The sequence below is a fragment of the Triticum aestivum genome, chromosome 4A, assembly GCF_018294505.1.
Source record: "Triticum aestivum cultivar Chinese Spring chromosome 4A, IWGSC CS RefSeq v2.1, whole genome shotgun sequence".
NCBI classification, from domain to species: Eukaryota; Viridiplantae; Streptophyta; class Magnoliopsida; order Poales; family Poaceae; genus Triticum; species Triticum aestivum.
In genome coordinates this window covers 90,610,291-90,628,071 of record NC_057803.1, presented here as the reverse complement: position 1 = coordinate 90,628,071, position 17,781 = coordinate 90,610,291, and the positions used below count along the sequence as shown (strand labels likewise).

The following is a 17,781-nucleotide window of genomic DNA, read 5'->3' as shown; positions in this document are numbered from 1 at the left end:
CACAAAGTCTAAAATTTACATGCCTTTTTTATTTATACATGGTTGCCGGATTTGACTCAAAATGTTCATATTTACCTTTGTGTCTCACTCTGTATGATTCCACTAAAACAAGTTTCCTTGAAGAAATAGTAACATAACTAAATGATTTATTGTCTTGGTTCCTTTTTCATCTGCAGAAACTATACAGCTTAAGAAATCATATTTTACATTATGTAACAGCCCTCAGCATCCTCCATTAAAAATAAACAGGAATGGTTATTCAGATTGAGGATCTTAAGGAGTGATGTTAATGGTTGGTCTTATAGCTGGATGCCCATCAAATTACTGGTAGCTTGCTATTTTGTTCTTTCAATATAGTGATGAATCCATACATCCTCAGCTGTGGGATCAATTGCTGAGTGGCAAAAAAGATTTCCCATTCATCCTTTAGCGAACTTTTTTTCCGGCTCATTCATGTTGATGTATGAATGCTGACATGGTATTCTCAGCTACTCCCTCCGTTCCAAAATAGATGGCCCAACTTTATACTAAAGTTAGTATAAAGTTGGGTCATCTATTTTGGAACGGAGGGAGTAGTAGAAAGCAATGATGCTAAGCTGCAGGTCCATCAGGATTAAGGGCATGTTTATTCACCGACCACACGTTGCCAATGCCAGACCTTATTGGCAGCATGCTTTCTTCAATGGAAATAGATAAATTTTGAGAGCTGGTGTTACCGATCCTTTTTTTTTTGCATATTGTACAAGTTTGTTGGAGTATTAGAAGTTCAGAGCCAACTAAAAAAGACCGATGAAGATTTTCTACGAAGCCTGTATCTGAATGTAGGTTTTACCTTTTATTCGTTGTTGACGATGCTACTCATGTTACAGTTGTGTTCATTAGCGTTTTACTATCAGTACCAGGTAAGTGGTAAGCTGTCAGTTTGGACGGTTAGTTTCTCCGACCCTTTTTACATGAAAGTTGCATGGCCTGGTGTATTTGCGCCTGTTTCTACATTCGCCCAAGAAGTCTTTTCAGAAGACTCGTGACACATGAGAAGTAAAAAGAAACTAACATGCACCAGTGAGGCTGTTGTAGGGTTGGAGATGCAGAACCCAGAATCTAACATGGTTTATTCATTAAGTTTATAGATCAAAGAATCACAACCAAATCACTATCACTTCCTAAAGAAAAACATTGTGATTTGATTAAAGGTACGGCACATCCATGCAGCACAAACCATACACCAAACATATCACAACAAAGATATAACGAACAGCAGCAAATGGCGCAACTGCTGTTAATTCCTGCCAGAACAGTCCAGCAGTCTCCAGCCGCCATACATGGATGATGCTATAAATCCTCAACATACATCAAAGGCCCCTTGATTAGTTCGGCCACAAGAGTAAATCTACCATATTACTCTCTCCGTTCCGAAATACTTGTCTTGCTGTATTTCAAATTTGAACTAAAACCAAGGGAGTAGTTTGCATTCTTATATGGCTCAAAGATGTACAACTACACTGTTTTTAAGGTAGCACGAACTTGACTGATAACCACTACAAACCAAACATTGCACGCAGACACAAACCAATCAACGCTGCAACACAACACTGCAGAAATTCATTTGGCACAAGCAGAGAAAAAAATAGCCAATGAGTAACTAATCAGACTAGAAGTGTATACATCCAACATTCCTACTTCGCAAGAAAGATATCATTGCCCGATCAATTGTCTGACATAACAAGCAGCACAAAGGGCACGAATGACCAAGATCAGCAGGTGATTCAAGATCGAAAACAACAAGAACAGCACATAGATAAATTAGATAAATGGTCCATCCAACCAAAAGCGCTAAGTTGTCATATTACAATCATGTCTCGAGCATGCACCGGAACCCTAGACCAAGTTTTCAAAAGAGACAGCGCTCAACATCCAGCAGGAACATTACATTAAGATACTTAAAACTCTGACACTTCTGGCAAGCTTAAACAGGCAGTCAGCCGATTCAACTGATCATTCATGGCACTTCAGCAGTACCTACACTTCTTCTTTGACCGCAGCTGAAAAGAATTGGTTGGAGAAGCAACGCATTAGATCAAAGGTGGTATGGAAAACAGCTAAAAAAAGGTGGCATGGAATAAGAACAATGTAGGAACAAAGCCTAACCTATTTCTATCAGTAGTACTAGAAATATCTCCCAAGTGAACATGGGAAGATGTATAGCACACAGCAGTACGACACGACACACACGACGATCTAAATCAGGGATAACATAAAACCAATATGTACTACCTCCATTCCTAAATATAAGATGTTGGGGCAGTTTAAATTAAACTGCCCCAACGTCTGATTTTTAGGAAGAGAGGTAGTAGTATATTTGAGAAACCAATGAAGATCTAATGCTAGCTCATCATGGTTATATTTGGCCATCTTTCTTCAAGAACATAATCATGTTGGGTTATCATCACTAAGGAGAACACATGGATGATGCTACCCTAGATATGGAGTAAAACAATTTGCTTATTCGATCATAAGAGAAATTAGTCACACCTGGTTGCTGTGGCCACACTTCTTCTTGCGGCAACTCTTGGCCTTGGGAGGCAGGCGTGAATAGCACCTACAAAACAAAATGGTGAAAAAGGTTAGCTACAGCAGAAGCACAAATATTTCCTGTGAACTACTTATCCTGTAAGCAAAGGTATGAAACAGATCATGCATGATCAACTAAGCACTTCAGGTACCAGATAGAAGTAACAGTAAACAGTTACTACATGACACATCGTTCACAAAGAATCAGCACACTTATTGCAGGAAACAGTGATCCAAATCAGCAGTTTATACTGTAAGCATGGGCTTTTTCACGTATTGTGAGTTGTGACTGGCCTAATCAACTATAATTTCTGCAAGCGCAAGGAAATCAACCATCAAACCACTCAACCAGCTTGAGAAGATGAAGAAACAACAAGCTAATGGAACACGTAGGAGTACATGGACAATTAACAATGCAGAAATCACATGCCACCAGTGGGAACTGATGAACCAAGAAACATGGCAGATGACACTAAAGATGCTTCTTTTTTGTATCAATTATCACATTTCAGCATCTGGATTGAAGGGACTGAAAACAAAATTGCACATCATAATAGTCACATAAATAAGTATTGCATTCCAGTGATTCTATCAAAACATTCCTTGGCTACTGACCCACAAACAATTCAGATATACTACATACAGCACAAGGCCCAAACAAATTACGTAGTACTCCCTCCGTTCCTAAATATTTGTCTTTCTAAACATTTCAAATGACTACTACATACGGATGTATGTAGACATATTTTAGAGTATAGATTCATTTATTTTGCTCCGTATGTAGTCACTTGTTGAAATGCCTAGAAAGACAAGTATTTAGGAACGGAGGGAGTACATGCAAATCATACCCTTCTATGACTAGTGACTACACCACACAAAGCAGCAATTTTTATCGAACGGGAGACTGTCGGACATCCAGCATACATGCAAATCATAGCCTTGTACGACTATCACACAAAGCAGCAACTTTTATCGAACGAGAGACTGTCGCACATCCAGGTATGCCAACAAAAGGTAGCTAATTTGTTTGAGAAACAGTGCAGGGGTTTATGCATTACTTGCGGCAGATGAGCTTGCCCTGGTTGTACTTCTGAGCGAGGGCCTTGAGGTTGGGCTCGATCATGCAGCCGCCCCCGCGGAGGCGAAGCACGAGGTGGATCGTGGACTCCTTCTGGATGTTGTAGTCGGCGAGGGTGCGGCCGTCGTCCAGCTGCTTCCCCGCGAAGATGAGGCGCTGCTGGTCCGGAGGGATGCCTGCGATCGATCCAAAACACACCCCAGAGCGGATCAGCCAAAGCCAAAATCCAAGAAACGGTGGATTCAGCCTCGATGCTCGAGGAAATGGAGGGCGACGGGGCGGGGAGAACGGCACGTACCTTCCTTGTCCTGGATCTTGGCCTTGACGGCGTCGATGGTGTCGCTGCTCTCGACCTCGAGGGTGATGGTCTTCCCCGTCAGCGTCTTCACGAAGATCTGCATCTCGTCGGTCCTCCGCTCCCGCCGCTTCGCCTGTTCTTGCTTCCTCCTTCGCGAGCTCTCCGGACTGAAGGCGGGAGGGAGACGGTGGCGGGTGGTCTGCACTCTGAACTCTGGAGGCGGCGGCGGTGGGGAGAGGAGAGTGGGGGTCGTCCTTATATAGCCGGCGGCCGCGCCCACCCGCTGCGTTAGCGAAACCCTACCTGCCGGAGTTGCAGTCCGGCGCTCTAATGGTGGCGCGCCAATCGCAAATTTCGAGCTGCGTGTGAGACCTTTACTAGTGCTAATTGTCCCGTTTACCGAGACGGTAATTGCTCGCCGTCACTAATGGCGACGTCTGCCTCGGCCCATATGGATGGCCCAGCCCATACAGCTGTTCTGCGGCCAACTGGCAGTACGTCACGTCTCTTTGACCAAGGTTGAGGGGGAGCGGAGAGGCTTCTAGAGACAAACCAATCGAATGGGTAGCGTGGAGCTGCTGGTAGATCAACGGTGCTTGATGCGTGGAATGGAAAGCAGAACGCTCTAGAGGCTTCTAGAGCTTCATCAAATCAGATATCACTTCTCTATGGTTTTCAGGGCATTTGTAGCACATCCCAATTTGAGGGCAATTTTCGTTTTGAGGGATTAGGCTTCTTCTAGCAGATCCTCCACATTGTATTTTTCCTAACAATTTGACTTATTTTTCCCGAAACATAGCCTCACTTCCTCACTTTTTCTCCAACTAGAGCAAGTCTCACGACAACTGAGCAGCCGCTCGTCTCACGCAGTAATGGTCGAAAGGTCGGCGTCCAATCCGACCACTGCCAGCTATAAACTTCGGTGTCGCACCTTTAAACCCTAGCCCACACCTCCCCCAACCTATTTTCGCCACCATCGCCACTTATTAAGGCGTCCACCGACATTGATTTGTGTCACTGGTGCTGCTGAGCTCAAATTAATCGCTGCCCTGGAGCCCAGGCGCATCCTGAGCTCCCACGACGCCTCCCTGAGCCATCTCAACCGGATTCATTTGTCATTTATGTCGTCTTTCCAGGGCTCCAAAACAGAGAGATGCAGCGGGAGGAAAGGTTTGGGGGTGAGACGCTCGTCGCTGAGGAGTAGACATACCATGAGCATCGTCGGGCACACATCGCAGGGGGTGAGCCTTCGAGCTCTGCGGACTTAAGCTCGGAGGAGGCAGAAGAGATGGCGATGGACTCTGCTACCGGATTCGTCGCCACCGACGTCAACTTCAGCGTATTGGACGTGGTGGCCGAAGGCAGGCATCCGCAAAGTATTTTGTCGACGTTCTGGGAACGGAGATCCTCAGACTTGCCTGTCTGCGGCCTGCGGCGTAGCTCAAAGGGGGCCCAGCACGGCCCATCTTCATCAACACAGACCCAAGACCCTCGCGAGGGGCCAAGCCTCGCGGGGCGGACGACACGGAACTTCCTCAGGCACGGCCTCATCAGGCTGGCTCGCAAGGAGACGGAGAGATCAAGGCGGGGTACCTCACGAGGTGCCCGTGACGCAAGCCATGACGACCAAAGGCGCCAGGCGGGCGCCAGCCGCGCAGTGTTCTCCTTTCCTCTTTGGTGCAAAGGGAGCAAGCGCAGGCGAGAGCATCAAGTAAAGGCATCTGTTTCGGTGCAACGAGACCAAGACCAGTCCAACGGCAGGGAGGAAGTCATTGTGGAGCCCAAGCCAGCGTCACCACCAGAGCCTTTGGCAGGCGAGAACCAACTTTAGTCAGGATAAGTGTACCAGATGTTCCCCTTCAAAATGGCCAATTGTTGGCGCCCTTCCCGCTCAATATTTGAGAAGAGGCCCAGGGCCTTTGCCTATAAATAGGACTAGCCACCCCCAGGGTAGAGGAGATGGAGAATCGGCCAACCCAGAAACAAGCAGGGATCGAAATCAGAGAGAGAATCGAGAAGAGAGAGAGAGAGGGGTGACTGAACTCCTCCTAGCAGTTCATCCCCTCAGCCAAGAACAGACCCTCGCGAGGCTGTTCTTCCTTGTATTGCTCATCATCATCAGCCCAAGAGGCAATCCACCAAACCACACACTGGAGTAGGGTATTACACCACAACGGTGGCCCGAACCAGTATAAACCCTGTGTCTCTTGTGCTGTTCTTTCCATAGCTTAGATCTTAGCGTGGCGGTGGGGCGCAGGTAGGTAGAAGGCGAAATCTCCGCGCGCACCCCAGTGTTCGAACCTCAAGGGTCTGCCGGAACCCGAAGTCCGACATTTGGCGCGCAGGTAGGGGTGCGCCGGAATTCGTCTTCCACCACCCCATTCTCCTCCGACCATCGCGTCCATGTCTGACGCTCGTCGGGCCCGCGCCGAGCGCCGGGCCGCTCTCGCTTCCCGCGTCGCCCAGACGGCTCCTGTCGGCGAGCGTCCTCGCCGTTCCCCGTCACCTGCCATCAACGCCGCCACCGGCCCGGCGGGGGACGAGCAGCAAGCGTCGTCTCAGCATCCGTCCGTGCGGCAAGACGGCCGCACCGCTACTCCCTCGCTCACCCCAGCTGATTCTTCGTCCCGCGCGCTCCGCGCACCCATGGAGGCTCGAGCTGCGCTCATTGCGGCAAACGAGCTCCTGCGCTACCGTCCCGTCGACGACGTCTACGAAGAATGGCTCGACCGCGTCGACGAGCTCGTCCGCGCCGCAGGGGGCTCTCCTGCGCCGTCCGTTCCGCTGCACCGCACCCCGCCCCGCGCGGGCGACGAAGCTCCGGCGGCGCCCCGGCCGCCTCCTCCTCAAGAAGGCGCCATGGCTCCAAGGCGCGTGGCCCCTGGGCAGAACCCGCTCCGTTAGGTGCCAGCGCGGCAAGAGCAAAGCTGCCAAGAAGTCCCTCACCCGCAAGAAGCTGCCCGGGCGCTCCCTGCTCCAGCACGTCGCGACCATGCTCCTGCTCCCGCACGTCAAGACCCCGCGCTGCTCCCAGCTGCAGCGCGTGGGGACATGCAAGACCAAGCTCTCCGTCACCCAAGGCCTCCCGTGGCCACAGCTGGCTGTCGTGTCTTCACCACCGAGCTACGCAGCGTCGCGTGGCCTGGCAAGTTCAAGCCAGACCTGCCTCCTCGTTACGACGGCACGGCCGACCCTGCGGAGTTCCTCCAGCTCTATGAGCTGGGCATCGAAGCTGCCAACGGAGACGAGAAGGTCATGGCGAACTGGTTTCCCATGGCGCTCAAGGACGGGGCCCGCACCTGGCTCCTGAACCTGGCTCCAGGCACGATCTCCTCCTGGGACGAGATGCGCACCCGCTTCATCGCCAACTTCCAAGGTACTCGCGACCGGCCACCCGCCGTGAGCGACATGCGCCGCATCAAGCAACAACCCGGAGAGACCCTGCAGAAGTACATCCAACGCTTCAACAACGCACGCCTCAAGATTGCCAAGGTGACCGAGGAGGCCATCATCTCAGCTTTCTCCGACGGCGTGCGCGATGTCAAGATGAAGGAGGAGCTGGCGATGCATGAAGACCTGTGCACTTCCTTGGAGTTGTTCAACTTGGCAACCAAGTGCGCCAGGGCTGAGGAAGGGCGTCTCTCCCTCCTCGAGATGCCTGCCGCAGACCCAAAAGAGAAGAAGCCCAAGGCCAAGGATGTGAAGCGCAAGGGGGCTACCGTGCTCGCGGCAGAACCAGACACCAAGCGGGGCAGAGATCAGCCCGAACCTTCCAAGGGCAGTCGGTACTGTGTGTACCACGACCTCCACACCCACAACACCAACGAATGTCAAGAGCTCCGAGCCGTGCGAGAAGGAAGGATGGGCCGTCGCCCCGACCGCGGTGACCGGGGCTACGGTCGAGGAGGAGGAAGGAACGCAGGACGCTGGGAAGACCGCTGCCCGCGCCAAGGGTGGCGTGATCGACCTCGCGAGGATCGCTGGCAAGACCCGCCTCGCGAGGGAGACTGGAGGGATCAGCCTCGCGAGGATCGCCTGCCAGGCAACGCAGGCCTCCCTCCGCTGCCGCCGCAGCCAAGGAGAAACGAGGACCGCCATCAGGACGAGGGGGCTGGGGGCTTCTAGGAGCCGCGCGCGATCGCCTGCATCCTGGGCGGGGCTCAAGCCCCAGCCTCTCAACGCATCTTCAAGCAGTTCGCCCGCGAAGTGAATGCAGTCCTCCCCAAGCTCGAAGCCACGCGCCCTCTCAGGTGGTCGGCGTGCGCCATCACGTTCAGCTCAGCAGATCAGCTCAAGTGTGCGGCTACAGTCGGAGTCCTCCCGATGCTTTGTTCCCCAATCATCAGCAACGTGGTGGTCACCAGAACCCTCATCGATGGCGGGGCAGGGCTCAACGTCCTGTCTGTGGAAACATTCAACAATCTCCAAGTGCCCTACAACCAGCTTCAGCCAACCAAGCCTTTCTCCGGAGTCACCGATGGCTCCACGGTCCCGATTGGGCAGGTCCGCCTCCCTGTCACCTTCGGGGCACGCGACAACTACCGCACCGAGCTCATCGACTTTGACGTCGCCCACATTCGCCTGCCGTACAACGCCATCCTTGGGTACCCAGCGCTGGCCAAGTTCATGGCCGTAACTCACCATGGCTACAACGTCCTCAAGATGCCAGGAAGTGGCGGAGTCATCACGGTGCCCTGTGAAGAGAAGGACGCGGTGTGTTCTCTGGAACGAGCCTTTCAGGCCACATCACTGGAAGACCCGGATTGCGGAAGCAGGAGGCTTCCCGAGACCGCCCCAAGAAGAAGAAGACATTGTCCGGCCCGGCCCCTCAGGAGGCAGGCCCCTCAGGGCCAGCGCCTGCCCAGGGGGAACCTCCTTCCATCGCATAGGAAAGCGCGCCCGGCGCCTGTAGGGTTTCGTAGTAATTTCAAAAAAATTCCTACGCACACGCAAGATCACGGTGATGCATAGCAACGAGAGGGGAAGAGTGTGATCTACGTACCCTTGTAAATCGACAATGGAAGCGTTAACTTGGTTGATGTAGTCGTACGTCTCCACGGCCCGACCGATCAAGCACCGAAACTACGGCACCTCCGAGTTCTAGCACACATTCAGCTCGATGACGATCCCCGGACTCCAATCCAGCAAAGTGTCGGGGAAGAGTTCCGTCAGCACAACGGCGTGGTGACGATCTTGATGTTCTACTGTCGCAGGGCTTCGCCTAAGCACCGCTACAATATTATCGAGGACTATGGTGGAAGGGGGCATCGTACACGGTAAGAATATGATCACGTGGATCAACTTGTCTCTATGGGGTGCCTCTTGCCTCCGTATATAAAGGATCCAAGGGGGGGTGCGGCCGGCCCTAGTAGGAGGCGCGCAGGAGGAGTCCTACTCCTACCGGGAGTAGGACTCCCCTCCCTTTCCTTGTCCAAGTAGGAGAGGGGGAAGGAAAGGAGAGAGGAGAGGGGGGCGCGTGGCCTGCCCTGGCAGCCCCTCCTCTTCTCCACTTTAGGCCCATGAGGCCCATTAACCCCCCGGGGGGTTCCGGTAACCCCCCAGTGCTCCGGTTTTATCCGAAACTTCCCCGGAACACTTCCGATGTCCGAATATAGCCGTCCAATATATCAATCTTTATGTCTCGACCATTTCGAGACTCCTCGTCATGTCCATGATCACATCCGGGACTCCGAACTAACTTCGGTACATCAAAACTCATAAACTCATAATATAACTGTCATCGAAACCTTAAGCGTGCGGACCCTACGGGTTCGAGAACAATGTAGACATGACCGAGACACGTCTCCAGTCAATAACCAATAGCGGAACCTGGATGCTCATATTGGCTCCTACATATTCTACGAAGATCTTTATCGGTCAGACCGCATAACAACATACGTTGTTCCCTTTGTCATCGGTATGTTACTTGCCCGAGATTCGATCGTCGGTATCTCAATACCTAGTTCAATCTCGTTACCGGCAAGTCTCTTTACTCATTCCGTAATACATCTTCCCGCAACTAACTCATTAGTTGCAATTCTTGCAAGGCTTAAGTGATGTGCATTACCGAGAGGGCCCAGAGATACCTCTCCGACAATCGGAGTCACAAATCCTAATCTCGAAATACGCCAACCCAACATGTACCTTTGGAGACACCTGTAGAGCTCCTTTATAATCACCCAGTTACGTTGTGACGTTTGGTATCACAAAAAGTGTTCCTCCGGCAAACGGGAGTTGCATAACCTCATAGTCATAGGTACATGTATAAGTCATGAAGAAAGCAATATCAACATACTAAACGATCGGGTGCTAAGCTAATGGAATGGGTCATGTCAATCAGATCATTCAACTAATGATGTGATCCCGTTAATCAAATGACAACTCTTTGTCCATGGTTAGGAAACATAACCATCTTTGGTTAACGAGCTAGTCAAGTAGAGGCATACTAGTGACACTCTGTTTGTCTATGTATTCACACATGTATTATGTTTCCGGTTAATACAATTCTAGCATGAATAATAAACTTTTATCATGATATAAGTAAATAAATAATAACTTTATTATTGCCTCTAGGGCATATTTCCTTCAGTCTCCCACTTGCACTAGTCAATAATCTAGATCACATCACCATGTGATTAACATCGATAGTTCACATCATCATGTGATTAACACCCATAGTTCACATCGCCATGTGACCAATACCCAAAGGGTTTACTAGATTTAGTAATCTAGTTCACATCGCTATGTGATTAACACCCAAAGAGTACTAAGGTGTGATCATGTTTTGCTTGTGAGAGAATTTTAGTCAACGGGTCTGCCATATTCAGATCCGTATGTATTTTGCAAATATCTATGTCAACAATGCTCTGCACGGAGCTACTCTAGCTAATTGCTCCCACTTTCAATATGTATCCAGATTGAGACTTAAAGTTATCTAGATCAGTGTCAAAACTTTCATTGATGTAACTCTTTACGACGAACCTTTTGTCACCTCCATAATCGAGAAACATATCCTTATTCCACTAAGGATAATTTTGACCGTTGTCCAGTGATCTACTCCTAGATCACTATTGTACTACCTTGCCAAAATCAGTGTAGGGTATATAATAGATCTGGTACATAGCATGGCATACTTTATAGAACCTATGGCTGAGGCATAGGGAATGACTTTCATTCTCTTTCTATCTTCTGTCGTGGTCGGGTTTTGAGTCTTTACTCAATTTCACACCTTGTAACACAGACAAGAACTCTTTCTTTGACTGTTCTATTTTGAACTACTTAAAAATCTTGTCAAGGTATGTACTCATTGAAAAAAACTTATCAAGCGTCTTGATATATCTCTATAGATCTTGATGCTCAATATGTAAGCAGCTTCACCGATGTCTTTCTTTGAAAAACTCCTTTCAAACACTCCTTTATGCTTTGCAGAATAATTCTACATTATTTCCGATCAACAATATGTCATTCACATATACTTATCAGAAATGTTGTAGTGCTCCCACTCACTTTCTTGTAAATACAGGCTTCACCGCAAGTCTGTATAAATCTATATGCTTTGATCATACTATCAAAGTGTTTATTCCAACTCCAAGATGCTTGCACCAGTCCATAGATGGATCGCTGGAGCTTGCTTATTTTGTTAGCACCTTTAGGATTGAAAAAACCTTCTGGTTGCATCATATACAACTCTTTCTTTAAGAAATCCATTATGGATTGCAGTTTTGTTATCCATTTGCCAGATTTCATAAAATGCGGCAATTGCTAACATGATTTGGACAGACTTTTAAGCATCGATACGAGTGAGAAAATCTCATCGTAGTCAACACCTTGAACTTTGTCGAAAATCTTTTGTGACAATTCTAGCTTTGTAGATAGTAACACTACTATCAGCGTCCGTCTTCCTCTTGAAGATCCATTTATTTTCTATGGCTTGCCGATCATTGGGCAAGTCAACCAAAGTCCATACTTTGTGCTCATACATGGATCCCGTCTCAGATTTCATGGCCTCAAGCCATTTTGCGGAATCTGGGCTCACCATCGCTTCTTCATAGTTCGCAAGTTCGTCATGGTCTAGTAACATGACTTCCAGAACAGGATTACCGTACCACTCTGGTGCGGATCTCACTCTGGTTTACCTACGAGATTCGGTAGTAACTTGATCTGAAGTTACATGATCATCATCATTAGCTTCCTCACTAATTGGTGTAGTAGTCACAAGAGCAGATTTCTGTGATGAACTATTTTCCAATAAGGGAGATGGTACAATTACCTTATCAAGTTTTCTACTTTCCTCCCACTCACTTCTTTCGAGAGAACCTCCTTCTCTAGAAAGGATCCATTCTTAGCAACGAATGTCTTGCCTTTGGATCTGTGATAGAAGGTGTACCCAATAGTCTCCTTTGAGTATCCTATGAAGACATATTTCTCCGATTTGGGTTTGAGCTTATCAGGATGAAACCTTTTCATATAAGCATCACAATCCCAAACTTTAAGAAATGACAACTTTGGTTTCTTGCCAAACCACAGTTCAGATTGTGTCGTCTCAACGGACTTAGATGGTGCCCTTTTAAACGTGAATGCAGCTGTCTTTAATGCATAACCCCAAAACGATAGTGGTAGATCGGTAAGAGACATCATAGGTCGCACCATATCTAATAAAGTACGGTTATGACGTTCGGACACACCATTATGCTGTGGTGTTCCAGGTGGCGTGAGTAGTGAAACTATTTCACATTGTTTTAATTGAAGACCAAACTCATAACTCAAATACTCTTCTCCACGATCAGATCGTAGAAACTTTATTTTCTTGTTACGATGATTTTCCACTTCACTCTGAAATTCTTTGAACTTTTCAAATGTTTCAGACTTATGTTTCATCAAGTAGATATACTCATATCTGCTCAAATCATCTGTGAAGATCAGAAAATAACGATACTTGTCGTGAGCCTTAACACTCATCGGACCGCATACATCAGTATGTATTATTTCCAATAAGTCAGTTGCTCACTCCGGAGAACGGAGTCTTAGTCATCTTGCCCATGAGGCATGGTTCACAAGCATCAAGTGATTCATAATCAAGTGATTCCAAAATCCCATCAGCATGGAGTTTCTTCATGCGCTTTACACCAATATGACCTAAACAGCAGTGCCACAAATAAGTTGCACTATCATTATTAACTTTGCATCTTTTGGTTTCAATATTATGATTATGTGTATTACTACGATCAAGATCCAACGAACTATTTTCATTGGGTGTGTAACCATATAAGGTTTTATTCATGTAAACAGAACAACAATTTATTCTCTTACTTAAATGAATAACCGTATTACAATAAACATGATCAAATCATATTCATGCTCAACGCAAACACCAAATAACACTTATTTAGGTTCAACACTAATCCTAAAAGTTTAGGGAGTGTGCGATGATGATCATATCAATCTTGGAACCACTTCCAACACACATCGTCACTTCACCCTTACTAGTCTCTGTTTATTCTGCAACTCCCGTTTCGAGATACTAATCTTAGCAACTGAACTAGTATCTATTACTGAGGGATTGCTATAAACACTAGTAAAGTACACATCAATAACATGTATATCAAATATACTTATGTTCACTTTGCCATCCTTCTTATCTGCCAATCACTTGGGGTAGTTCCGCTTCCAGTGACCAGTCCCTTTGCAGTAGAAACACTTAGTCTGAGGCTTAGGACCAGACTTGGGCTTCTTCACTTGAGCAGAAACTTGCTTGCTATTCTTCTTGAAGTTCCCCTTCTTCCCTCTGCCCTTTTCTTGAAACTAGTGGTCTTGTCTACCATCAACACTTGATGTTTTTCTCGATTTCTACCTTCGTCAATTTCCGCATTACGAAGAGCTTGGGAATCATTTCCGTTATCCCTTGCATATCATAGTTCATCATGAAGTTCTACTAACTTGGTGATGGTGACTAGAGAATTCTGTCAATCACTATCTTATCTGGAAGATTAACTCCCACTTGATTCAAGCGATTGTAGTACCCAGACAATCTGAGCACATGCTCACTAGTTGAGCCATTCTCCTCCATCTTTTAGCTATAAAACTTGTTGGAGACTTCATATCTCTCAACTCGGGGTTTTGCTTGAAATATTAACTTCAACTCCTGGAACATCTCATATGGTCCATGACGTTCAAAACGTCTTTGAAGTCCCGATTCTAAGCCATTTAAGTATGGTGCACTAAACTATCAAGTAGTCATCATATTGAGCTAGCCAAACATTCATAACGTCTGCATCTGCTCCTGCAATAGGTCTGTCACCTAGCGGTGCATCAAGGACATAATTCTTCTGTGCAGCAATGAGGATAAACCTCAGATCACGGATCCAATCCGCATCATTGCTACTAACATCTTTCAACACAATTTTCTCTAGGAACATATCAAAATAAACACAGGGAAGCAACAACGCGAGCTATTGATCTATAACATAATTTGCAAAATACTACCAGGACTAAGTTCATGATAAATTTAAGTTCAATTTAATCATATTACTTGAGAACTCCCACTTAGATAGACATCCCTCTAATCCTCTAAGTGATTACGTGATCCAAATCAACTAAACCATGTCCGATCATCACGTGAGATGGAGTAGTTTCATTGGTGAACATCGCTATGTTGATCATATCTACTATATGATTCACGCTCGACCTTTCGGTCTCCATGTTCCGAGGCCATATCTGTATATGCTTGGCTCGTCAAGTATAACCTGAGTATTCCGCGTGTGCAACTGTTTTGCACCCGTTGTATTTGAACGTAGAGCCTATCACACCCGATCATCACGTGGTGTCTCAGCACGAAGAACTTTCGCAACGGTGCATACTCAGGGAGAACACTTCTTGATAATTAGTGAGAGATCATCTTATAATGCTACCGTCAATCAAAGCAGGATAAGATGCATAAAAGATAAACATCACATGCAATCAATATAAGTGATATGATATGGCCATCATCATCTTGTGCTTGTGATCTCCATCTCCGAAGCACCGTCGTGATCACCATCGTCACTGGCGCGACACCTTGATCTCCATCGTAGCATCGTTGTCATCTCGCCAATCTTATGCTTCCACGACTATCGCTGCCGCTTAGTGATAAAGTAAAGCATTACAGCGCGATTGCATTGCATACAATAAAGCGACAACCATATGGCTCCTGCCAGTTGCCGATAACTCGGTTACAAAACATGATCATCTCATACAATAAAATTTAGCATCATGTCTTGACCATATCACATCACAACATGCCCTGCAAAAACAAGTTAGACGTCCTCTACTTTGTTGTTGCAAGTTTTACGTGGCTGCTACAGGCTTAAGCAAGAACCAATCTTACCTACGCATCAAAACCACAACGATAGTTTGTCAAGTTGGTGCTGTTTTAACCTTCGCAAGGACCGGGCGTAGCCACACTTGGTTCAACTAAAGTTGGAGAAACTGTCACCCGCAAGCCACCTATGTGCAAAGCACGTCGGGAGAACCGGTCTCGCGTAAGCGTACGTGTAATGTCGGTCCGGGCCACTTCGTCCAACAATACCGCCAAACCAAAGTATGACATGCTGGTAAGCAGTATGACTTATATCACCCACAACTCACTTGTTTTCTACTCGTGCATATAACATCAACATATAAAACCTAGGCTCGGATGCCACTGTAGGGTTTCGTAGTAATTTAAAAAAAATTCCTACGCACACGCAAGATCATGGTGATGCATAGCAACGAGAGGGGAAGAGTGTGATCTACGTACCCTTGTAGATCGACAACGGAAGCGTTAACTTGGTTGATGTAGTCGTACGTCTCCACGGCCCGACCGATCAAGCACCAAAACTACGGCACCTCCGAGTTCTAGCACACGTTCAGCTCGATGACGATCCCCGGACTCCGATCCAGCAAAGTGTCGGGGAAGAGTTCCGTCAGCACGATGGCGTGGTGACGATCTTGATGTTCTACTGTCGCAGGGCTTCGCCTAAGCATCGCTACAATATTATCGAGGACTATGGTGGAAGGGGGCACCGTACACGGCTAAGAATATGATCACGTGGATCAACTTGTCTCTATGGGGTGCCTCTTGCCTCCGTATATAAAGGATCCAAGGGGGGGGGTGCGGCCGGCCCTAGTAGGAGGCGCGCAGGAGGAGTCCTACTCCTACCGGGAGTAGGACTCCCCTCCCTTTCCTTGTCCAAGTAGGAGAGGGGGAAGGAAGGGAGAGAGGAGAGGGGGGCGCCGCCCCTCCCTCCTTGTCCAATTCTGACTAGGGGGAGAGGGGGCGCATGGCCTGCCCTGGCAGCCCCTCCTCTTCTCCACTTTAGGCCCATGAGGCCCATTAACCCCCCGGGGGGTTCCGGTAACCCCCCGGTGCTCCGGTTTTATCCGAAACTTCCCCGAAACACTTCCGGTGTCCGAATATAGCCGTCCAATATATCAATCTTTATGTCTCGACCATTTCGAGACTCCTCGTCATGTCCGTGATCACATCCGGGACTCCGAACTAACTTCGGTACATCAAAAATCATAAACTCATAATATAACTGTCATCGAAACCTTAAGCGTGCGGACCCTACGGGTTCGAGAACAATGTAGACATGACCGAGACACGTCTCCGGTCAATAACCAATAGCGGAACCTGGATGCTCATATTGGCTCCTACATATTCTACGAAGATCTTTATCGGTCAGACCGCATAACAACATACGTTGTTCCCTTTGTCATCGGTATGTTACTTGCCCGAGATTCGATCGTCGGTATCTCAATACCTAGTTCAATCTCGTTACCGGCAAGTCTCTTTACTCGTTCCGTAATACATCTTCCCGCAACTAACTCATTAGTTGCAATGCTTGCAAGGCTTAAGTGATGTGCATTACCGAGAGGGCCCAGAGATACCTCTCCGACAATCGGAGTGACAAATCCTAATCTCGAAATACGCCAACCCAACATGTACCTTTGGAGACACCTGTAGAGCTCCTTTATAATCACCCAGTTACGTTGTGACGTTTGGTAGCACACAAAGTGTTCCTCTGGCAAACGGGAGTTGCACAATCTCATAGTCATAGGAACATGTATAAGTCATGAAGAAAGCAATAGCAACATACTAAACGATCGGGTGCTAAGCTAATGGAATGGGTCATGTCAATCAGATCATTCAACTAATGATGTGATCCCGTTAATCAAATGACAACTCTTTGTCCATGGTTAGGAAACACAACCATCTTTGATTAACGAGCTAGTCAAGTAGAGGCATACTAGTGACACTCTGTTTGTCTATGTATTCACACATGTATTATGTTTCCGGTTAATACAATTCTAGCATGAATAATAAACTTTTATCATGATATAAGGAAATAAATAATAACTTTATTATTGCCTCTAGGGCATATTTCCTTCAGCACCCTCCTCAGGCAGGGCTCGAGGGCTCTCCCCTGGAGGGCCACCGACCTGGCTAAGGTCACGAGAGAGGCGCTTGGGCGCCACATGGAGGCGTGTTTCGAAGCGCGTTTCCCTCAAGAAGGAGTAAGGCAAGGAGAGCCGGACCCTCAGGAGTTCGTCAGCAAGGCCATTCAGGAGCTACAGGAGTCAAGAGTCATGAAAGGCGGCCGCCGCCTACCAGCTGTGGCTCCCCATCCAGGCGAGGATGGTGGGCTGCGCGTCTGCATCGACATACCAGGGCTCAATCGAGTCACCTCTCTAGAGCACCTTTGGCCCTCGCGAGTGGGGCGCTGCGAAGGTCCACCCCACAGCTACGTTCGCATGCCTTACGGCTTGCCGAACGTGGCTGCCACGTACCAGCGCCTCATGAGGGGCATCATGGAGG

The 17,781-nt window shown here is 47.8% G+C and overlaps 1 protein-coding gene across 1 annotated transcript in view; it reads right to left on the bottom strand.

Moving 5' to 3' along the window:
- Positions 1–1,774: 1,774 nt before the first annotated feature.
- The window catches only part of LOC123085341 (polyubiquitin), a 171,625-nt gene continuing 155,618 nt past the window's right edge, over positions 1,775–17,781 (bottom strand). The window contains exons 7-10 of the mRNA XM_044506968.1: positions 3,948–4,051; positions 3,630–3,825; positions 2,533–2,599; positions 1,775–2,042 (exon numbers count right to left, since the gene is read on the bottom strand). Of these exons, the coding sequence (XP_044362903.1) occupies positions 2,010–2,042; positions 2,533–2,599; positions 3,630–3,825; positions 3,948–4,051 (400 nt within the window). The 3' untranslated portion in view covers positions 1,775–2,009. The remainder of the gene's footprint in view (positions 2,043–2,532; positions 2,600–3,629; positions 3,826–3,947; positions 4,052–17,781) is intronic.